The sequence below is a fragment of the Canis lupus genome, chromosome 7, assembly GCF_011100685.1.
Source record: "Canis lupus familiaris isolate Mischka breed German Shepherd chromosome 7, alternate assembly UU_Cfam_GSD_1.0, whole genome shotgun sequence".
Classification (NCBI taxonomy): domain Eukaryota; kingdom Metazoa; phylum Chordata; class Mammalia; order Carnivora; family Canidae; genus Canis; species Canis lupus.
Genome location: NC_049228.1, coordinates 26,388,523 through 26,413,073, shown reverse-complemented (window position 1 = coordinate 26,413,073; position 24,551 = coordinate 26,388,523). Strand labels below are relative to the sequence as shown.

The window sequence follows — 24,551 nt, the reverse complement described above, 5'->3', positions numbered from 1 at the left end:
TGCCAGGTGCCTGACCCAGGGAGAAAGGGTCAAGGAGGAAATGGGTAGTGTACTTGAGTACAACAGGCTCCAGTACTAATAACACTTACCTGCACTCACTCTATACTTTTCAAAAGCACCTGTCAGATCATAATAAAAGTAATTCAAATAAATATTCTGTATAGACTTTAAAAAGAAAATAGAACTATCTAAAGTCTGGGATTTCTGTGCAAAAGTTTCACTCTATGACAGAAACTTTTGAAATTTGTTGCCCCAGTTTATTTATTTTGCAAATTTGGTATTTTAAGTAAACTCCCAAATTCCAGAATCATTAGCTGATTTTAAACAAATAGCTCTTATTACTTGAGCTAGACTAGGGGTTGAGCCAATCCTAAAATCACATCTACACCAACCTGAAGTATCATTAGATGGGTCATTTTTTTTTTTCAGTGTAATGAAGGGAAACAGACCACTTCTGTTCTAGATTTAGTTAGTGTGACTGTCAAGTAAGGTCCTGATTCTATTTGTAGCTTATAAAATCTATAAGCTTATAAATCTATCATGGTTTTTGAGTCTCACTATATATATATGGGCAGGTATAATTGTCCTTACTGAAATAATAGTTTTTTTAAAATGACTTTAATTGTAAATATTGTAGAAATTAAGTGATGTTTGTTTAATGGAAGGAATGAAAGAAAAGCAGGAGGGAGAAAGAAAGAAAGGAAATATGAGTGGAGAGGTATATATTTGTTGATTTATAGTGCAAACAAATCTTCAGTTACTCAGTCTTAGAAATACCACCTTCCTGTTTGCTCAACATGGGTAAGAGAAGGGATTTTTCTTTTCCTTGGTCCCACTGATTTCTCCAATGGCAATTGAGTAAAATAAATTGGCCAGATGGGACATATTTTTGGTAGCAAAGTAAAATAATCTTGGAAAATCTTTGTAGAAATAGAAACAATGAAATGAGTTCAGAGACTTAGATATCCCATCAAAGTTTAAAGATTTGTCAATCTTTCAAAATTAAGCAACTTAATGTAGAAATGGTTTGGGCTCATATCCATTTTGGTGAAGGGTCACTTCCACAGCCTTAGCCGCTGGGGGAAATAGGATGTAGTCAAGACATTTTCTCTAAAACTGGAAGGTGAAATAGGTGATAGGATTAAGGAGTGCACTTGTGATGAACACTGAATGATTAAAATAAAAACTAAAAACAAAGAAAAATATTTATAAAAATTTTATTTAGGGGGATCCCTGGGTGGCACAGCGGTTTGGCGCCTGCCTTTGGCCTAGGGCACGATCCTGGAGACCCGGGATCGAATCCCACGTTGGGTTCCCGGGGCATGGAGCCTGCTTCTCCCTCTGCCTATGTCTCTGCCTTTCTCTCTCTCTCTGTGTGACTATCATAAATAAATAAAAATTTTTAAAAAAATTTATTTAGGGACGCCTGGCTGGCTCAGTTGGGAGAGCATGCTATTCTTGATCTCCAGGTTGTGAGTTCAAGTCCCACGTTGGGTGTAGAGATTACTTAAATAAATATTTTGTAAAAATTAATCAAAGTCAGATTGGCAACAAAGTATTTCTAAATGGTTTCTGTTCTGCTTTAATAACACTCAACAGTAGAGAATCAGTCTCACAGCATAATATTGATGGGAATAAAAGAAGAGATTTTAAGGCCAAAAAATAAAAATAAAATAATAAGAAGGTTCTGTTTTTTATTCTGTTTTGCACTTGAGGAGTATATTACTGATGTGAAAGAATTGTTCACTTTTTTCTTGAAACTGGAGGATTCTTGATTCCTTCTATTTTTAGACCATATGTGTTTGGACAATACATAAAATGTTTTTTCAATGAAGTTTTTATCAAACTCCATAAAAGTAAGAGAGCTTAAGATGTAGTGGTCTTTGGCCCAGGCATATTATACTGTGGCAAAGTGCTCTGAGCACAAGGTTAACAGGTGCTGAATTCAAGAGACCATCTGTGTTTTAAAATGTATCAAGACACATTCCTTTCCACCAAGCCTGAGCCACATAACTGATGTGTTTTCTTGCTTCTTCCAAACAGAATGAGTCTTCATCCACCAAAAGCCCAAGCTGTACTCAAACATTCCCATAATGACATCTCAACAGGTTTGTGTTCTTTTAGAGCACTTGTGGTGGGGGACATACCACCCCCAGAGGAGCACGATGAAAAGTTTAATCCCTAAGATAGTTACTAAATTTTCTGAATAAGTTCCCTCTGTCTGCCCCTTTCTCTTTTCACATACTGCTTATGGCCTGTTTTAATTGCTCCCCGGCTGTCTCTTCAGGCTAGCTCCACCTGTCTCCTCTCCGGGCTCACTGACCTTTATGTATGCCACATTTCTTCCCAGGTCTTCTCCATAGCACACGGCTATACCCCATTCTTTCTAAAGACCCCCATAATTGACTTGCTGAAGAATTTTCATGGAAATGGGGCGCAAAGTGTGTAATTCCCTTTCAGGCAGTAAAGGTGGGAAAGGAACGCACCCCCACACCCCTGAAATGGCCTCACCAAAGCCCTGAACCTTCCACCCCACAGTTTTTTAAACCACCTGCCTTCTCTTGGCAGCTGCCCTGCACTATTCTTATGTGCACTTGCTACTAATAGACAAAAGGATAGCATCTTCAGCAAGAGCTTCAGCATTGACCTGTGTCTCATCTTTTAGAGACATCAACACTGGGCTGGTGAAGGTGGGTGTGGATCCTGGGGGGATACTCTGGGTTTAGTGCAGTAGACGCTGTCATGTAAGTTTATCCACCTTCTTATTCGCTCCCATATTAACTGAAGCTGCCTCCAACTTTTCTCTCATGTGATTTACACAGTAAGTTAAATCCAAATCACTTTCTTTGCTTTGTACAAATGGAAAAGTCTAATCTCCGTCTGCAGGGGAGCTAGAGCCAGAAGTGCCTGAGAAGGCATCCAGAGAGGAAATTTAAGATAAAGAGATTTCTTGAAGGGATGCTAAAAGTGGTGACCAGAGACTTAGGTAAACAGTTGAGGTTTGGAGATATTCACATTGGTGGAGTGAAAGACTGCCAGTCTCAGGGAATCCCTTCTTGGGTATCTGGAAATAATGGCTCTCATTTAGCCAAAGTGAACTAAAGAGCCAAGAGCTAAGAGCATCCACCCAAGAAAATCTCCCCCTCTGCTTGTTCACTCTTCTGTGACCACCTCATTCTCTTGAAGCCAAGAGAACGTAGGGTGACAGGCATGTGCAATTGGTTCTCTTTTCCAGTTGCATACTCATTCTGAGTTTTCTTTGAACCTGGATTTTTTCAGGCCTACCTCACAAAGAAGTAGAACACACATACATGCACACTCTTACATGCCCTTCCCTCAGCAAGAGTGTTTATTTTGTGATTCTACAGGGCAATGCGATAAGATGTCTTTCATCAATTTATTAACCATGGGAGTGTATTTCAATTACCAATATAAGAGCTAGACTTTGTGTACAGAGGTCAGCACATTATGTTCTTGGACATAATATGACTCTTTCCCATAGAGTTCATCCAAGAACAGCAATCTTGGAGGTAGGACTTGGGGGAGAGTGCTTATGGAGCTAAAGCTTGGCAGATCTACTATCGATTTCAGCTGTGACGTTTCTGAGATTTGCTTCATTCTGCGTGTACCCTCTAAGGTTATTGTAAAAGCACTAGCCTAGAGGCAAGGAGACCTAGGTTCAGATCCTAGTCTTGCTGTACAGGACTGGCCAAATTGTTTAAACTGTCTGGGCCTCTGGGTTCCCACCTATAAAACCAAAGAAGCATTCTGCTGTCCCACTTCCCCCTCCCCCGCCCCTGAAACCCAGACACTTAGTACAGGCAGCCTTCACCTTTGATCAGACCAGAAAAACTGCTGATGCTGTCCTGGCCCTACTGGTTTATACAAATTAGACATGTCCCTGCTGCAGCACTTGCTTATTGCTGAAGCTGCCACCCACCTGTGCTGCCTTGCCTGTGGACAAACTACAAATACCAAATGGCTGACTCATTCTAGTGAATATTACTGCCAATCATTGTCTACCCCTTCTTCTTAATCACAACAGTGACTTCCAGTGTGTTTCTGGATTCAGCTAACCTTGGTATATTATCAATAATTATTGGTAAGAAGTAAGTAAATAGAAAGAGCCTATCTCCATAACTGATGGGGATTTCTTCTGGATTCATTTATCTTGACTCTGGCTTTGAGTCCAGAGTTCTATGATGTGTAGGGCTCCTGTGGTCAATAAACATCAGTAGAGATGTGAACAGCCTGCCTTGGCCTACTACCTGGGAGAGTGGTGTGACAAGATTCAAAGACACTGGGCTAGGATTAAGGAGATCAGGGTTCTGGTCCCCAGTCCATCAGTACCTATCACCCTGGACCTTGTTTCCTCTTCATTATAGTGATGAGACTGAACCAGATCCTTGGTCTGGGGTCGTGTGATATCTCTTAGCTCTCATTCAGCTCAAATGAGGAGCTTTTCCAGAGAATTCAGGACTCCAATTCCCTTCTATTCAGTGACTTCCAATAGAAAGACGTTATCCTTCGAGCAATGTGTCTTCTGGAAAAGTTGGAATATTAACATTTTTGTAAATAAAATCACATTTGAAGAAAAGGTCAGAATAATGAGAATTTTAAGGAACCCTAATTTAAATTATTTCATAAAATAAAGGTTCCTTTTGAAATACAAATACTATTGTAGACTTTTTGTAAGGATCATAGTTTTTTTTTTTTTTGAAGATAGAACCATATATGTGTCCCTGAAAAATATTCCAAGAATTTAATCCTCTTTTCCCTTTGACTCACATTATCAAATACATTTTATATTCAGTTTTTATTTAATTGGCAATGACTCCTAATACTTGAGTTTTGTTTCTGGGTACTCTCTTCTGACCTCTTTGATAAGATTTGTAGAAGCTTAAATCTTGGCAGAATAAGATGGTTCTATTAAAAGGAATTCTTATGTGAATTTTGAATCTGTTCTATAAGGGTGAAAAAAAGTATTTGGTGACCTTTAGATATTTTGAGTTGCTTTAAAAATAGACTCTAAGACGCCCTTGCATTTCCTTCTTACACTGTCCCTCCAGAGAGCATTCACTACAGACTGCCCATTCTGGGCCCCAGGACAGCTGTCTTCAATGAACTGCTGGCAGATACCTATGCAACTCTGCAGGAGACACAACTCTCTTCCTTGCCCAGAAAGGAGCCAATGGGCAAGACAGTGAGGCAATGAGTGGTTGGAGCTCATCACCTTCCAGACTCACAAAGAGAAAACAAGTTAACCAATCCAGTTTCTGGCATGTTAGCCTAATTTCCTCCTGTCACCACAAAGGTGACTCACTTTTACCTTCCTGAGAGTGCTAGAATTCTAGCTCTTGCCACTGTCTTCTCACTCAATTTTCCTAAAGACAAGTGGTTTAATTTCCATGATTATAAAGGTTTACTGATTAAAATGGAACATTTTGAGTATCATTAATTTTATTTTTTTTTAAGATTCTTAATTGTGTCATAATAGACAACATCCTTTGTTTCTAAGCCTTGAATTTTCCATGCAAATTATTTCGGCTCTTCAGGGCAGGGGGCTGGAAGTGGCTCCCTTAGGTCTCTCATGAATTCAATCTATTATGAATACAGGAGAGAAATGGAAGTCACCTTCCTGTCAATATCTCTGTTAGTTAACTGGTAGGTGACAGAGGATACTGTGATGCAATGGGAAAATGGCAAGTGATTAGGGATTGCAACCCTTGAGGACAGGAACTGTGCCTTGTCTAGCTCCCCACCCCCTATTTAGTGCCCTGTATATTATCAGATATTCATCTAATCTTTGCTCATTCATATCTAAATCACATGCTTGTATTTTGTTATTTGATTACTTTCATTTGAGAAGGTGTACCTTCAGCTTTGTTGTGGTCCATGTGGCAGCAGTGTGAGGGAGACAGAGGAAAACTCTAGGATTTCAAATATATTTACAGGCACAAATGCTCAATACCCAGCTTCAGGAGGGCTCATATCAAAAAGGTCCCTTCCATGGATGCAATGGCCTTGTGGAATCCGAAGACCCTGGCTAAATGGACACTGGAACCCACATGTGAGAACCAACCTCTGTACTGACTGTATTTGAAGAATGGGCTTCAGGAATCTTTAGCAGATGGCCTGGTGCCTAAATTGACCTCATTTCTTATACATACACACACACACACACACATTTAAAAACAACCCCCCAAACCAGAAAAACTCGCTCGATTGCCCTATATTTATCGTAGGTTATGATTCTTGGTTTCAGTTCAGTTAGAGTTCAATAACTCCAAAAATAGTATGTGCTTCCTCTCGGGGCATGCATATATTATGATCCTGCTTCATGACTATTGCCATAGGACAGACAAATCATGAATAAAAATGTTTTTTCTTATTTTTTGTTTTGCAAATTAATGTAGCCAGGAAAAGGATTTGGGGTACCTAGACCCCTGAATCAGGGAGAGATACATGCCCTAAGCACAATTAGTTGGAGCTTTTGAGGTAATCTGAATATCATATACCCAGTCAGATAGAATGCTTCCTAAATCACAAAAAGTCCTCACCTGGAGTACAAGGGTATTTCTAAAATTTCATCAAAAAGAATAACATTCTGGTGTTTGCCAATGTGGCTGAGTATGGTGACTGACAATGATGGTCTGTATCAGTGGTTCTTAAACTTTTCATCTTAGAAAACTTTTTTTACATTCTTAAAGACTGAGAGCCCTAAAGATCTTTTTTAAATTTTTTTAATTTTTTGAGATAGAGAGAAGAGGGGACATTGGCAGAGGTGGGGGTGGGGAGTGAGAGGCAAAAGGAGAAGCCAAGAGGATCTTAAGCAGGCTCCATGTTCAATGTGGAGCCCTGAGGCAGGGCTCAATCTCATGATCCTGAGATCATGACCTGAGCTGAAATCAAGAGTTGGACGCTTAATTGATTGAGCCACCCAGGTGCCTCCCTAAAGATATTTTTAAAATATGGATTGTATCTACTGTTATTTATTACATTAGAAATTAAAATGGAGAAAATGTTAAACACAGCAATACCCAAGCACACCCTTCGGTAGCTGTCAAAGTGATGACATTATAACATGTTATATAACCTCTGGAAACTCCACTGTAGCTTTGGGAGAGAAGGAAAGTAACAAGTACAATAACATCTTAGTATTATTATGAAAATAATTTTGACCTCACAGACACCCCAAAAAGGATTTCAGAAACCCCCCAGGGGTCCCCAGACTATACTTTGAGAACTTCTGATGCACATGATATACCCTCCCATCCTTGGCCTTGCCAGGAAAGGGCTGCCAGGATGTTTAAATTCACTCACCCAAGTACTCTGGTCTCTTGGCGGAGATCTTCGAAAGAAGGCAGTAGCAGGTTTTCCAAGTGCAGTTATATTAACTTTCAGCATCCTTTGTCTCCTTTTGCTCACATTGTTTACTTAACAACCTTAATTTGGTTTCTCAAATAGTGCCCTGGTGAAAATAGAGTGAGTTGACTGGTTGGCACAAGAACTCTCATTCCCTCCGGACTCTCCATTCTCTATATGGATGCTTGTTAGTTTATTTGCTCTTGGTTGGTATGAACTCATTTCCCAGAATCTGAGGTGTAAACCTGGACTCATTGTGACCTTGGCATACCAGTGACGTCCCATCAGCAGCTTTGTTGAACAGTTAGCTAGCTGGCGAATTTCCTTTTTACTTTACTCCTTGCTTAACCACATCCTGGAGAGTAGTGGCACTGAGGGTGAATGGCCAAGGTTAGGAAGTCCAGCCCTTGACAGCCTACTCCACATGGCCAAGCCCATGCCACCATTTCAATATAAACTTGCAAAGAAATCTATGTGGATGCTGCCTGATTTTTTTTCACCATTAGTAATGTAAGTAAGAAATCATCTTAAGCACACCAAATTTCATTTTTCTTTGTGCTATAGGGTCAAATGGTTGACTCTGCCATCATATTGATGCAGGCTTTTTCTTCTTTCTTTTTTCTTTTTTTTTTTTTAAGATTTTATTCATTTATTCATGAGAGACACAGAGAGAGAGGCAGAGAGACACAGGCAGAGGGAGAAGCAGGCTCCATGCTGGGAGCCCGACGTGGGACCCGATTCCGGGTCTCCAGCATCAGGCCCTGGGCTGAAGGTGGCGCTAAACCGCTGAGCCACCCAGGCTGCCCATGCAGACTTTTTTCTGTGCTGATTTGGATCCTTGGAGGTAATAATGTGGACTTGTCACTTATTACTTTACCTACTGTGCGTTCCTAAGCTTCATCCAAAAACCTCTCATAAATGGGCCCAGACAATCTCTTCACTATAAAAAGCTGCTCATAATGTTATTCCCAGGTCAAAATCATGTAGAGTTCAGATTAATTTTTTTTAATGAATAACCTTAGGTAGATTTTTTTTTAATTTAAAGCTAATGCTTGGTTTTGCTGTTTTAAAAATAACTCTTGTTAAAATAAAAATCTGCAAACTACTCTCTATCCTTCATCTTAACAGGGAACTTAAAAACCAGTGAATCAGAACAATTTCTTTCCTGTCAAAATGGAGAAAAATGTTATGTTGAGGAAAATCCATGCTAGATCTTTTAAAAAGAAATCAGGCATATATCAAGTCCATTGTCACTTCCAGTCCCCAGTTTAACCTTGGGAAGTCCTATAGGCCTTTACTGTCATGTGCTCTGTTCAGGGGTACTTATCTTCTTCCTGGCCCTTGACAGTCAAAGCTCATGGTAATACACATCAGAGCCACTCAGCTTCTTGCATAACCAAGAACCGAGAACCAAGAACTCCAAATAGTAGACATAGAACAGAGTTGGCAAGAGCCCCTGAGTGGCTCAGGGGTTGAGCGTCCGCCTTTGGCTCAGGTTGTGATTCGGGGTCTCAGGATTGAGTCCCACATCAGGTTCCCCACAGGGAGCCTGCCTCTCCCTCTGCCTGTGTCTCTGCCTATCTCTCTCTGTGTCTCTCATAAATAAGTAAATAAAATGTTAAAAAAGAAAAAAAACAAAGTTGGCAGAACTGCATTTTCCCCTCCTAAGAAAAGCTCTATTTGGAATGTCTTGTTTGGGTGTAGTTACTCAGGTTGAAGGTGGTCTTAGGGGTGAGGAGGGTATCACCCAATAGAATATAGAAAATTTCCAGAATATAGAAGAAAAGGAGGAAGCACAGAATTTGTTTCTAATATTAATAAACCTGTAAACTAAAGCCTTAACCAAGAGGTGTTATCAAGATAGAGAATTTAGAAATGGATAAAATTTAACCTCTAGAGAAAACAGGATGATTAATCTTGTTTTAACCATGTCTCCCTCAAGCCACCCTTAATTTACCACTTTATTTAAATTACAGTCTCTGTTTCATATGTGTAATTCTTATCTCTCTAGAAAAGGGCATAGCTTAATGAGGACGAGAACGGTATCTCATGTTGACAGCATATCTCCACAGGAGCTACCCAGATGCATAATTGAAAGATATTTAGAAGAAAAGTCCATTCCTAGGTTGATAAGCAATATGAGAAAGTAGGAGCTGAATTCCCTCGATGACCGGCAAGGAAGGTAAAAAGGGTTTAGGTATTAGGAACTTATTTCAACTGGAGAAATAACACATCTAGACATAAATGAAAGGCCAATATGTAATTAAGCTTGAGTTACTCTCTGCTATAAATCCCCAGTGATATCAGCAATACGATTTTCCGTAGCACCAACTGCCCAGCTCTCTGGACAGGGACAATGATGCAATTGTGTGACCTTGTCGGTGAAGTTGGTCGGAGGAAAAATAGCCATATTTACTCTCACAGAATGTTATCTCCCCCTTGCAAAGTCTTTGGCGAGGCATTTCACTGCCTGGCCAGTAAAGTGCAGAATAGTGAAATTAGGCATTGGTAGATGTTTGCTCTTTCGAGGAATACTTGTTCCTAACCCCTTGGGATTGTCTTTCATGCCTTCCTGTGTAGCAGAGAGCATCCTACAGGTCACATAGCCAAAGAATCAGGAAACCCTTGTTTCCTAGACTCTCACATTGAAAAAATTGGGTAAAGAGTAAAGTGTGCATGAAACAATGAGGTATTGGTTAACATTGGTTGGCTCTGAGGAGTAGAATTGAATGGCTGGAGGACAGAAATTGGCAGAGGGAGAGGATATTTCATAGTATTTCCTTGTCTATTCTTTGAATTTTAAACCACGGGAATGTTTTGCTGACTCAAAAACGAAACAAGATCAAACAAACAAATAAAAACTTTAAAAAGTTACTGGAAAAAAAAGTCACGGTTGGGGGTGGGGGGCTATCTAGCTTTGGGATTGTAAGCCTAATAAACTATCAACATAATGCTTTATCTTCATGATCACGGACAACACAGTCCTTGAATATGGCAAAGTCCGGACAAGCATCTAGTGGAAAGATAAATTTTATCTCTGGCCCTTGAAAATTTTGCTTTTGAAATGCTACTGGCAAATAGAAACACATGCTCCAGCTTAGGTAGCATTTTAAACTTTCAAGGCAGTTTGACTTGTTTTTCCCCTTTCTTTGTCTCAAATTTACAATCATTCTCTTAGAATGAAAGGAGAGCAATCAATGGTGCACACACCGCTTTCCATGTAACAAATGCAGTCCTTCCCTGGCATCTTTACAAAATTTCTTTATTTTATTGTAACATATGTATCTGGTTCTTTTTTATGATGCTGCCTACACAGGGCTAGTCCCTCTTGCACAAAACCCTTGAAATATTGGATGGCATCATCCATGTTGCTCATAGGACTTATGATCCCCAGGCTGTTGGGCCAATATGACATGGCCCAGTCACCCTCTCTAAACCCACCCCAGTGCCACTCAAAAGAAGGCACCTAGAGTGAAATCTGAAACTTCAGATGCACCCTGGCCAGATGCATCTGTAGAACTCTCAGCCTCCTGAGTTCTGAAGTACCTGCATTAGAAATGCAGACTGATAAGAAATTCGTTTTTCTGGCAGCTGTGTCTCCTCGTTCTCCCACATTGACTTGCCACCAACTAAAGATTTTTGGTTGGGCAACCTGGGTGGCTCAGCGGTCTAGTGCCGCCCTCAGCCCAGGGCGTGATCCTGGAGACCCAGGAGATCGAGTCCCACGTCAGGCTCCCTGCATGGAGCCTGCTTCTCCCTCTGCCTGTGTCTTTGCCTCCCTCCTCTCCCTCTCTCTGTGTGTGTCTCTCATGAATAAATAAATAAATAAAATATTTTTAATAAAAAATAAGTAAATAAAAAATAAAAACCACCCCCTTCACATTGTTTCAACTGCTGCTATCAAGGAAAGTTCAATTACTGAATAATTATTAATTTTTCTTTTTTCATCAAATTTATATGTAACTAAATATTAGGACTTCTGACAAGCATGGGATAACATTCTTATGGTATTGGGCTGATGCAATTTCAGAGACAAACCCAGAATTGTGATGTTTTGTAATTGTGTAATTTTGGTCAAATTACTTAACCTCTGTGAGTCTGGGTTTCCTGTGCTGTATAATGAGGATAAATGTATCTGTCTCAGTAAGAGCAGCACATGTACTAAAATTGGAAGGAGGAGAGAAGATTAGCCTGGCCCCTGCATGAGAATGGCATGCAAATTCCTGAAGTGTTCCATATTTGTTAAGCTAAGCTCATATGTATATTTATTAAAAATTGCAAAAAATGTCCCTGCATAAGAGTTTTCTAATTTATATTACCATTACTAATGTATGCAAGTGCCTGTTGCCCTCAGCCTCAACAATGACTGCAATAATTTTTACTTTTAAATAATTTTTAGAGATGAAAAATATCTCTGTACAATTGAAATTTGTATCTCTAATTATGAGATTGCACTTGTTTTTATATATTTAAGGGCCATTCATTACATTTTTTTATTGTTTGGCTTTTAAACCTATTTTGTTATCATGACCCATTAATTTGTAAAGAATAAGATATTTAATTATCCAAATGGCAAAAAAAAAAAAAATCTTAAATGATACAACTGCACTAAAGATTTCCACCTAGTCTCTGACCATGGGATCAAACACATGTTTTCATTTAACATTTGGAAATCTGATAAAATACCATTTATAAAACCCAGACTGGATGCTAGTAGAGGGGGTAATTGGATGAGCTTCTACTGTGTTCCCTACCACACGCTCAACACAGTGAGTCCATATTTCATCTTTACAATAACCCTTCAAAATGGGTAGGGTTGTTATCTCCAAATATAAGTGAGGAAAGTTGATCTCACAAAGGCTAAATAACTTACATAGAACACACTTTGGAATTGAACTTGGGTCTTTCTGAGCACACAATTGGAACTTGAACTTGAGTCTTTCTGAGCACATAGCTAACTGAAGCACCTTCCACTATCCTATCTCTCCTCTGATTGTGGCATTTCTGTCCATTTCTTGGTCAACATAACATCTAAGATTTCCAATCAACCAATCACCTCAACCTTGTTAAAGGTTATATTCAAAATAGCAGTTCTCTTCACAGAGTTCTCCGTCATCTGACGGATGAAACTGGCTGCGAGTCAAACAAAATGAAGCCTCACCTTGTTGGGTTTTCCCAGGATGGGAAATGACATGCACTTGCTCCAGGCAGAGGCCTCTCTTCTCTCAGCCTGTAGGTTATTGGAATGTGTCATGTTTTTGGAATGATAGTGCAGGGAGGAGCCAGAGGAGGCAGGTCCTGGCATGAAGCTTGCCCACCAGTTTAGATGAAGTTTAAGAAGTGGGTGGTAAATGGGTAGGAAAGCAGACTAGTCCCAAGAGTGTGGCAAAGTCAGTGAACAAATCTTACACCTGTCAGCTCTAGTTTGGTCAGGATTGGAGCCCTAACAAAGTAGAGGAGTGCAGCAGTAGAGAGAGAGGTAAAGATGTGTGTGTGGAGAGGGAAGGAGGTACTTGGAAATGTCAACAGCTGGAATTCATTATTGGAAGTCTGATATTGATGGTAAAGCCCAGTCACTGCATAAGATGCAAGGGGCTGCCTGAGGAAGGGAGTCTGGCCAGAGCAAAACCGGGAAGCCGAGGGATTCTCAGTGAAGCCATATCATGATCTCTGGGGGTAGGGAGGTTAGAAATGCATTCAATACTGAAATATTTTTCATATATACATGCATTTACTTTTTTAAGTTTTTATTCATTGAGAGAGGGGTGGAGGGGCAGAAGGAGAAGAAGAAAGAGAAGCAGACTCTTAGTTGAGCAGGGAGCCTGATGTGTGGCTTGATCCCAGGACCCTGGTATCATGACCTGAGCCGAAGGCAGACACTTACCTGACTGAGCCACCCAGGCATCCCTACACATGCATTTAAAATAAAATATGCAGAAATTCCCTGGTAGCTCAGTGCGCTCAGTGGTTTAGCAACTGCCTTTGGCCCAGGGCATGATCCTGGAGTCCTGGGATCGAGTCCCACATCAGGTTCCCTGCTTCTCCCTCTGCCTCTCTCTCTCTATCTCTCATGAATAAATAAATAAAATCTTTAAAAAAATAAATAAATAAAATATGCTTGTGTTCATAATAGAAAATAATAAGTCTGAACAAAGTCTTTTTAGCTGGTGAGGATATATAGAAATTGAACTCGAGTTAAAAACTATTATCTTTTGCATAGTAGTGATTATCACAGGGGCTATGAAATTTTTATGTTAAACAAAGATGGGATCAGTTTCAATATTGAGAAATCCTTGGAAAGCAAGAGAAAAACAGAAGGAGTCCAATTCTGAAACAGGTCTCTTTGCCTCCTAGGGCCATGAGTGAGCTTAGAGCTTCTCTCCATTGGTTTACTTTGATTCAATAAATATTCGCTGAAAATGTATAAAACAACAAGCACCATATTGGGTGCTGTGGATACAACAATGAATATAATCGTTCAGAAACTTGTGATCTAATTGGGCAATAGAGGTAGGCTAACAGATAATCACAGTGAAATGTTAGAAACACTATGATAGAGGTATGCACAGGATAGTTGGAGGGATCTCTAGCCTGGGCTAGAGGTTTTCCTAGAAGAATTGTTCATAAGCTGATTTTAAAGAGCAGTTGGTACTGGATCTAATGAAAATGGGTAGCCTGTAAGGGGTGGTGGACCATGGAGGTTACAAGCTTGGTCTCTGTACTTATGTTGGCTGTACTTAAGTGCCCTTAGGATGGCACTTCCATCTTGATTCAAGATGGTACCAGGGTACAAGGATGTACAAGATGGTACATCCATCAAGATTTTACTAGGCTACCTACCACATAGGGTTGTTGTAAGGATTAAGTAGGGCAATTATGTATCACACCTTAGCACAGAGCTCATAATAAATATAAATTATTAGTTAATTTTAAATATAGTATGATCTGATGGATCTGAAACTGTGGAGTGCTTTTAGTTCAGGTTCTTTCTATGCTTAGAAATTCCCTTCCAAGCTAGTCTAAGGTTTATTTGTGCCTGTACTTGTAGAATATTACATGAGTCAATGGGGTAATTTATTAAGGAACTGACAATTAAGTTAGAAATGTAGCAGTGCTGGTTTTCAAAGGAGTTAGTATTTAACAAGAAGGTATCTCAGGCCAATCTAATATCTGCATTCATTCATTCATTCATTCATTCAATATTAGAGTTCCTATTATGTACTAGGCACTATGCTTTATGGAAACCTTACAAAGATGATTTATAGATAAATACTTTTCTGTTGGAACTCATAGTCTCATGAGAGAGACAGACATACGACCAAAGCATTACAACACCATATGATAAATGTGATCAGAAAGGCACGTACAAAATACCAGCTATGACATTACTTGGCTGTGCAATCCTTACTCAGTAGGCTGGAGAAAAGCATGATTAGAACTGGGTCTGAGGGAAAAAAAGCTGAGGGAAAGGAGGAAATACCAGTTGGAAAGAGACCAGGTAGAGGGTTTTGCAATAATCCAGACAAGGTTTGTAAATCTTGTTACCTTCTAGCAGACTATATGGTCAGACCCTATGAGGAGAGACCTGGACTGGAGGCTTATTTCTAAGAATAAGCAGTCTGAAGTCCAGTATTTGAAGCTACAGATATCAATGAGATAAGTCAAGAAGATAGTTCTGTACTGTAGTGTGTAAAGAGAGGGATCCAAGGGGGCAGGCTTGGACAATGTCAGAGGATAAGGAAGAGGAGTTTTCTAATTAAACTGAGAAGAAACCAGGAGAAGTATCCCAGAAACCAAGAGCAGAATTTTAGGAAATAGGATGTTACCAATGGGGTTGAATACCACAGAGAAGTCAAACAGGAAAGTAGTGAAAAGAAGTTACCAGATACAATTAAGATGTCAGAGGTAAGAATGTCAGAGTACTAGGGGTTCAAAAAGAATTGGGATTGCAGTGAGTTGAAGAAAGAAGGAAGTTTGGTCATGAGGAGCAGAGACAAGGATGAAGAAAAGAGACCTCTAATGAGAGAAAGGAGCCTGGTAAAGAAAGCCAAGCGTATGGGCACCTAAGCATTCCCCTGAAGAGAAGCCTGCTCTCCAGATCAGAGCACTCCAGTGTCCTTCCATCTGCCTGCTCTAATCACACATCAGGTTCCTCTCCTTCCTGACCCACTTGGCTTCACATTTTGGCTCCTACTTCTAGTGTCTCTGTACCTCTGCCTGTTTGCTTTGGGCTTGGTAACCAGGCCTCCTCAGCAGTGTGAACTCAAGCCTAAGCCCCCAGAACACCACTGGCAGTGCTAACAGTGACACATCATCACCTATGCATTCATCACACATATATTTGTTAAACCCCTAGTATGAGTCAGGCACTATTCTTAACATTGGAAGACGCTGATGTAGAAGAAAATCAAAGTTCTTGATCTTACTGGAATTTACATATAGTAGGGGAGATAAGGAATTAAGAAATGATGGGTAAGAGTCCCCAGAAAACTTCCCTTCAGAAAAGAACTTGAGTCTACACACACTGACCCATATGTAGTTCAGTGTAAACTCTTAGAGCCATTTTCCTAGCTGGTCTTGGGCCTTTGATGTGCCACCTAGGGTATAAGGTCTCACTGGTGTCATACCATGTCCTCAGGCATTCAGACCCCAAATGGTAGCCAGTAATCACAGTACTCTATCAGTCAAGTCACATTCTGATTCTTTTCTAACAGATTGTAAATGATCAACTAGTCTCTTCATGTGGTCCCATGGCCCTTTTCAGTGGCTTTCTCCCTCGATGCCACCTTAATCCCACATACCCACCTTATATTTTATTCCCAAAGTGCTAGGCTTTCTAATTAGTTACTAGATGTTACTCAATCAAGGATGCTATCAAATAAAAATGTGCCATTATTATATATACTAATTAAGAAAAAATACCCAAGATGAGGAATCTAATGGGAGACCCCCTACATAAAGCTGAGATACCAAAGGGCTATACATTCACTACAGAACAAGAAATGAACTCACCACACAGGGAGAGACAGCAAAAAATCTTGCATGTTTCCATCTTGGCAGTGGTGAAGAAAGGATGAGAAACACCTCATCCAAGGAGTTAAACTACAAGCTGGGACTCATACAAGTGGTCAAAGTTTACATGACTAGAGTGGCCCAAATATTCTCAATCTGAGAATTTAATTTGAAGTGATATCAGGATGACTCCAGAAGCAAAAGTAAATCTAAATCTTTAGAACCAAAGTTCACAATGCCCATGTAATGGCCCTCTGAACCCTAGCAATAGTCAAATTTTGTATTTCTAATGCAACCCAAAGATACCAGGCATCTGGTAGACTTCATTGCATAGGGATTTGGCCTATGGTCTCTTTCTTGTGAGTTTAATTTATAAAGATAATATTTTATATATTGTGACCACTTCAAAATTACAGATAGAGGAGCATCTAGATGGCTCATTGGTTAAACATTTGGCTCTTGATTTTGGTTCAGGTCATGATCTCAGGTCATGAGCTCAAGCCCTGCATCATCTCCATAGTTAGCCAAAAGTCTGCTTCTTCCTCTCCTTCCATCTCTGCCCCTCTCCCTGCTGGCATTCTCTCTTTCTCTCTCTCTCAAATAATTAAAAAAAATTTCTTAAAAAATTATATATGGAGAAGTTAGGGGCACCTGAGTGGCTCAGTCAGTTAAATGTTTGCCTTCAGTTCAGGTCATGATCTTGGGGTCCTGAGATCGAGCCTTGTGGGGCACCTGTGCTCAGTGGGGGGTCTGCTTATCCCTCTCTTCTGTCTCTCTCCCGCTCATGCTCTCTCTCTCTCATACATACATACATACATACATACATACATACATACAAACTTTATAGATGGAGAAATTAGGGTTTATATAGCACATTAACCATGGCACTGAGATACTATTTAGTGTTCCACAAAGTCATTTTTTCCCCTGAAAGATCAGAACCTGTCTGTGTCTGGCATCTTGAGCTCTTTCTGAAATGAGAGAGGGCTACATGGGATCATCCTGGCACCTACAGGTATGAGTATAAGCTGCTGGGGCCAGGAGTCTGAATTATTGACACAACTTCCCTAGAGACTAATTCTGGGCTCCACATAGAAGTTTTGGATTCTGGCAAAGGTTTAGAAGAGGAACCATAAAAGCTATTGTAAAACATAAACTAGGTGGAAAGGGTGAAATTCTAAGTTTTCCTCCTAGAAGGAACCCCAGAGACCATCTAGACCAATTCTTTGGACCATCTGGCAGGGCTCCTATCTCATTAGACATTGCGTAGCTCAACCTTTTGTGTGACTCAGATCTCTGTTCAAATGCTACGTCCTCAGAGAAGACCCTCTTGATTATATTATCTGTAGTAGCCTGCCTACAATCTAGGATGTTTAATCCTTTCTTCTGCTTCTCTTAGTCATAGCAATTATCACTATCCAATGCCATCTGAAATAATTAATTTTGAACTTGTTTTTTTTTCTGTCTTCTCCCATTAGAATATATGAACATTGTTCAATTTCATAAGCCCAGAGCCCAGCCCAAAATAGAAACTCAAAAATATTCATTGAATGACTGATCAGTGAATGAATCAATGAAGAAAATAAGGACAATGGCTGTAATTATTTCAATCTCAGAAAAATGAAATTCCATATCAGGTTTAAACTAGACTTTGAGTAATTTATTTTCATTTAAGATCTAGTTATAGCATTTATGTATCCTATTCTTTAGCATAGCCTTATACAAGACTCTCAGCAAATGGTCTGCCAGATGAAAGAATTCACATTATATGTCCCTTAATGATGAGGTGCTTTAATTCTCTGGAAAAGAAATTCTCTCTTATCACCAGGGAACAATGATATATGTGACACTATTGACCAAAAAAAAAAAAAAAAAAAGCTTGGGAAATACAAATAGATTTTAGATATGAAAAATTGAAAAAGATGAAAGAATTAAAGATTTAAAATAATAGTTGAAATATGATAAGTGGAAAATCATCAAGACAGAATGGAATGCAGGAGTACTTTTAAGGAAACAGCAGAGGTTCAAGATGTCATGGTCATCCATACTCTTCTGATCTCCTTTGTTAAAATTGCCTTCCAAGGGCTTTAAAACTAGGAGCACTTTATCCTTGGCTGGAGTGCCTGTGAATTGGCGCTTAGAATGAAGGATAAACCAAATGGCCTTCCCAACATTTTCAAGCCTTACGGTATTCTGAATTTGGACGCTGAAAAACTGCACATTCATCATTTCAGCAAACATTTATGTAAAGTGCCTGCTTAATTCCAGGGACTAATCAAGATCCTTTTGATTACAAGTGACAAAAACTCAATTTATACCTTAAGAAAAAAAAAAAATAGAAGCACACTTGAAGGATCCTGGATTTTCTCCCAGAGCAACCAAACCACAAGAAGTGCAGGGATGTAGCAGACGTCAGGAACCATTAAAGCCAGGAACTTAATACAGTGTGGATTCTCCATCTCTTTTTTCCTGGCTCTTTTGCCTTCTCCTGTTACAGACTATCTATTTCCATGTGGCAGAAAATCTGACTATGAACATCTTCCAATATTTACCTGTATAGCTTTCAACCACTATAGTTCCAAGCCCCAAAATCCAGGACCAGGCACCTGGCCCAACTTGGAAAGGAATCGTATCATCAAGCAATCAGTTATGACCAACTCCATATAAATGAAGGGGTAGGGAAAGAGAGGCACAATTTTCAAGGATAGTGGGTGGGGCTGAGCAGGCAACACTATACATGCTCATTATGTCCTGGCTCTGTATTAAACACTGGTTAGCCACTGGTGAGATGAAGATGACTAAACCTTAATACCTGTAAAAGTTGGTGTCATCAACTGCTGCATAACACAAAAATGCTGTCAGTGATCTCCTCAGAGTCTGAATGAAGTGCTGCATCTGGGAGCAGCTGAAACTGACATCTCTTTGACAAGGCCGCCCCCCCCTTTTCTTTGTAAAAGGCACATGCTGTCTTCAGAGTTCAGAATGTTGACCTGTCACTTACAGTTAGTGACAGGGAGCCAAAGGCAATAGTTGAGGAACTGGTTTGTCAACTCTTGGGAAAAGAGGTCAATAAGATAGTACTGGGGATGGTCAGGATGAAGTAGGAAATAAGCAGAGTAGACGGACAAAGGAGAGAAAGAAGAGAAAGAATAGGAGAAGGTGTTGTTAGTGGAGTTAATAAAAAATTAATGCAAACTGAATTTGAAACCCCCTTCCTCACAGCTCTCCATGTCTTCCTCCATTTGGGAATGAGAAAAATGGACTCTCCCAAAAAATTTTGAGAGGGTAAAGCTTTTGATCTGGGACTCTCTAATCACAGACTGTCCCTTCTGTTTTGAGGTTGTGTCTGCCCAGCATTTCCTCCAGAGAAGTACCTGGTGGGAGAGGGAGTGTGAGACTGAATGAGCTCTTCATGCCCCAGCTTTGTTTCCATGACAACTGTTCCTCAAGCATTGCATTTGGGCCCTTCTAACTTATACTTTCCCAAGGAGAAATTTGCATGTTTGGGAAAGGGATGGAGTTGGCTTATGGTCACATAGCTGGGCTTTTCAGAGATTTTCCAAAGGGCTGACATTTCTTTTAGAGATATTTCTGTGTACAATGCTTAAAGTAATATTCCTTCCTGATGACTTGAAATAAAAACTCGTCACTTTTCCCTTTAGAAAATGGCCACAGCCTATTGTGCCTGGCTGGCTCAGTCCAAGGTGCATGTGACTCTTGATCTCAGGGTTGTGAGTTCAAGTCCCACGTTGAGTGTAGAGAATACTAAAAAAATAAAAATTAAAATTAAGTAAATTAAAAAAAAAAGAAAAAAAACGAAATGGCACCAGCCCAGTAACTCCCAAGTAGGGAGTTACTCCCAAATAACAGCATCACAGGCTAGAGTGTGCCTAGTCACTTGTTAGTCAAATGAGAAAGTTAAGTAATGAATTGGTAAGAACTGGTTCAGCCAGATGACCCATGTCGGGAACCATGTCTCATCTCCCTGGACTAGAGTGGCTATCTAGAACTGGACCATTTCAGGGAAAGGAGTGTCTTACAATTTCCTACAAGTCAAAAATGCCTGTTGCAAGAGTCATGGATGAGATGGAGGTATTCAGGGAGATGAAGATGATAAACACCAACATTGTAAAAGTACCAGTGACTGACTGACTCTGAGCGACTCCATTAGGCATGAAGAGGAAACCATACTTAGTATCTCTCTATAGCTCACCCGCATAGTGCCTGGCACAGAGCAGGTGCTTGTAAGTTTTGGTTGATGACAAAATAAAAGTAACATTTGATTATTTGAGAGCCTATTTCAGGAGCTATGCATAATCTGGGGCTTCCTAAAGGTGTAAGATTAGTCTTCCAGGAATGAAAGAAAGCTTTCTCTTTACTTTTTGACTATCCCTCATTTAACTCTGATTTGATTTTTCTTAATTTTGCTCCTTGTTAACTGAGAATTTGATTCCAAAAAAAAACTGGCTCCAAGTGAAATAATAGAGACAAGGAGGAGTAATTCATTCTGGGATCCAGAAACTGAGCATAGGATAGGGATTCCTGGGGATTCCCAGCAAAGCTCAGAATTAAAACAAAGGGAAATGTCTTGCAGAGTTATCTTCACTGAGAAGTCACATGATCACCACTAGGCCAAAACAGTCTAGTCAACATGAATTTCTCTGTGCATTCCTTCCAATTTGTAAACCCCCTAGACCTTTTATAATTGAAAACTGGGGTTTTTCAAAAAGCAAGACCTCTTGTGTATACATGGGAATTGTTGGGGTTTGCTGGCTTAAAATTGCAGAACAACAATAAAAAGATAAGCAATGAGAATTACATTCTGTTTGTGATTGAGAAACAACTACATGGGATATGTTTGTAGCTTAGTGGTTGAAAGCAGAGTCTCTGATGGTGGCCTGGCTGGGTTTGTACCCTGCCCTTATTGCTGCCATATGGCTTTGGACAAGCTGTTGTGAGATTGACATGCATTATATAAAAAAAAAAAATGTCCCAGATTTGCCTGGCACATCATAAGCAGTCAACAATCAACTAATCTTACTATTCTTATTTTAAAATGCTTTATAAGTCACAACTCTAATGAGGCCATTTTCCTGCTTAAAATAAGTCAATGGTTCCTTGTTATTCCCCTAGCTAAACTGCAAGTTCTTTAGCATATCTTACATCCCAGAACATTCCAAGGCTGGTCTCCACTTACTCATCTCCTGCCACTCCTCCCTGATGAAATCCTAAGTGTAGCTTTACTTAGAGCTCCTCAAAGTTTCTTCTTCTCTTACATCTCTCTATATGTGTTCTCTTTCTTCTTCTTGAGATACTATTTCCCCACTCATTTGTCTGGATAATATCTATTTGTCCCTAAATTAGCCCAGATATCACCTTTTCCAGGAAGTGTCCCCTAACATGACTAGAGTAGATTAGGAACCCCTCCACAAGTCCTTATATATCCATGTTCTACTGCATCATGTTTCTTAATATACTATTGGCATTCTTTCCTTCTCTTTCTCCCCCATGGACTATATGCTCCTTAGGGGGAAGAAATGATATCTTTTTCCTCAAGGTATCTCCAGCATATAACACAGAGAAGGTATTCCAAAAAATGTCTTCTGTCTTTAGAATAGAGGAGGCTTAAACATGAAATAACCTAGGAAGATCAGTAAAAATAAAGAGCTGAAGACAGAAATAGAGGGGAAAAAATCTGTAATTTTCTTACCTCTCACCTCATTTCTATACCTTCATACTTGAGGGCCTGGGATTCTTCTTTATCATTTTCCATTCTCAGGTTTCCTTTAAGAGAAGGTCAGGAGTCACATTCTCTGGTGACCTGGGTCTTTGAGGCTGTTACCTGATCCTGCTTTATTTCCTGTGAGCAACCACAGCACCAGCTCTGATCCTCAACTGGAAATTCTGAGCAGTCACAGTTTCAGGTCTTTTTAAGCTGATTATGGTTCTTAGAGGTAAGGGATCTAAGGCTTTTCATAATCTAGACAATGCAGGCCCTGTCTTTTAAACTAGCCAGTACTGGATAAGTAATAACTAATTGCCTTTACATTTTCTAAGAATGCTGGGGAGGGGGGGCACAATTAATCCTTTAAATGTTCTTGTGGTTAGAAATGCCATCCTGTTGCACACTGATCAGGAAAGTGATAGCTCAAGGTCATTCAGCAGAACCAGGAGGTCAGACCAGCTCTAGCCAAAGGAAAACTAGGCTCATGTAACTCAAGTCAGTCTATTTTTCCCTTTGGCTTTTTTCATTCTGGACATAGCCATGGAATTAAAACGGGAGCAGAGGGCAAGCTAACGATGAGAAAATCATGTATTTGAACAAGAGTTAAAAATAAAGAAAAGATAAGTAGCATTTATGAAATCCATATGAATCTGTTCCAGCAATCTGAAAGGCCTTAGCAAAAGCAAATGCCCTGAATTACCCAAGGGAATTTCTGTGCTATGTTCTTTTCTTTGGCATGAAACCCCCCAAGGATCCAGGGTAACAGTTAGGAAAAGAGATAGAAGAGGAAAAACATTTGTAATGAGTCAGGGGTTTGATTTTTCTACCATTTAGTAAAGATTTCATTTTGAGATGAATTGCTTATAAGCTTCTAAAATACCTTTCTTAGGATGTTTGATCATGACAAGTGGGAGAGACTTTAGAATATTTCAATCTCAAGTGCAAATAGACCCAAAGCTTTTCACCTCTCTCAGCAGTAGCAGTAGAATGGTCAGGGAATGGGTCAAAAAGTTAATGAGGTCTTTCTGGTCCAGAGATCATGTATCACCTATTACTAGAGCTCTAATACCTATTATAATATCTGTCATTTAGTAGATGCTCACCAAGTTTGGCTGAAAAAATTGTAAATTCATGACATGTCCAGTGAAGGAATCATGGTCTCTTAGTTTTCATTCTCAAAGGAAAAAAAAAAAAAAAAAAAAAAGCCCTGATTTGTAGCACTTGCCAATTGCTATGGTGTAACTACTCCAAGCATGGGCATTTTAAAGCTTTGACAACAAGCTCACCAATTTTCTAAAAATTTAATAATCAGCCCTCATTACCAGTAGGAGTTGACTCCAATACATTTGGGGCAGTACATCCTTGGCTCTCTGTACATACAGGCAGGGCAGTACTGAGTGTTTTCAATATATTTAGCTCTCTGAGGGAAAAAGGGGATCATGGATAAAGTTGGAGGTGGCTTGAAAACAGACACTATGCAATATGATGAGGCCTCTTGCAGAGAAAAGCGCATCAGTGGTGTCCTGTGGAAACTGCCAAAAACCAGAAGAGTTTTGTGTCTCTAGTCTACCATGAAAAATGGAAGAAATGCTGATAGACCCCTCCTCTACACACTGCATGCCTCTTCCTCTAAGCAAAGGGGAAAGAAATCTCTTCAATATGACTAAGGTTCATGTGAACAGGTAAGAAACCTTAATCCAGGTACGAGCATGCTCAAATCAAGGTTACCAAGTCAAGGTGTCTTCGTAATGTGGAGATTAGACCAAAGATGGTTATTTCTTATTACCTAAACACTGTATCAATACCAAGAATACTTTTCATGCATATTTGGTAATAAATATTCTTTGTTGAGACAACTAGATCACTGTTTCCATTCTCCTACAATTCACATCATTCATATAGTTTTTGCTAGAAGTTTATCCATTTCTTATGTTGCTAAATAAATAGGATTTCTTGCTTGTGAGTGCTTAGGATGAGTGTTCTGTGATATATATTTATTAAAGAAACACAAGAAACACATATTCAGCCAATGTGACTCCTTTCAGCCAGTACATCCTCTCCACCATTCATTGGATGGATCTGGAGCTTGACACAGGGGTTTTGGTTATGCAGTGCAGAAATGGACCTGAGGTCAGGTTCTACCTGAAGCAGATGTACTTCCTCCCCAGCTTTGCTCTGTCTGAGAGGTGGGATCCTTGGATAGGGTGGGGAAAGGTGAGAGCCAAGCCAGCAGGGCTCACTTAAGACACACATCTCCCCTACCACACAAATAGGCATAATATAAAAGACAGGTCTCATGTCAACTATACTTCAACTAAAAAAACAAAAAAACAAACAAAAACAGATCTGAGCCTATTCTATTTTTAGATTTACTTCTACATCACTCATCTCAAACTACTGTTTGCGTGTCACTTGATCCCTGGAGATCTATTCTTGGTTTTCCTAGACT

The 24,551-nt window shown here is 39.8% G+C and overlaps 1 protein-coding gene and 1 pseudogene across 9 annotated transcripts in view; both read left to right on the top strand.

Moving 5' to 3' along the window:
• C7H1orf105 (chromosome 7 C1orf105 homolog) overlaps positions 1-5,454 on the top strand; it is a 36,443-nt gene extending 30,989 nt beyond the window's left edge. For 8 of the 9 annotated variants that reach the window (XM_038542528.1, XM_038542520.1, XM_038542521.1 and 5 more), the window contains 3 exons: positions 2,044-2,108; positions 2,569-2,690; positions 5,070-5,454. In XM_038542528.1, the coding sequence (XP_038398456.1) occupies positions 2,044-2,108; positions 2,569-2,690; positions 5,070-5,207 (325 nt within the window). In that variant the 3' untranslated portion in view covers positions 5,208-5,454. The remainder of the gene's footprint in view (positions 1-2,043; positions 2,109-2,568; positions 2,691-5,069) is intronic. The other variant, XM_038542522.1, reaches the window with a different exon arrangement.
• Positions 5,455-11,508: 6,054 nt separating this feature from the next.
• Positions 11,509-11,608, top strand: LOC119872717 (annotated as a pseudogene).
• The last annotated feature ends 12,943 nt before the right edge of the window (positions 11,609-24,551 follow it).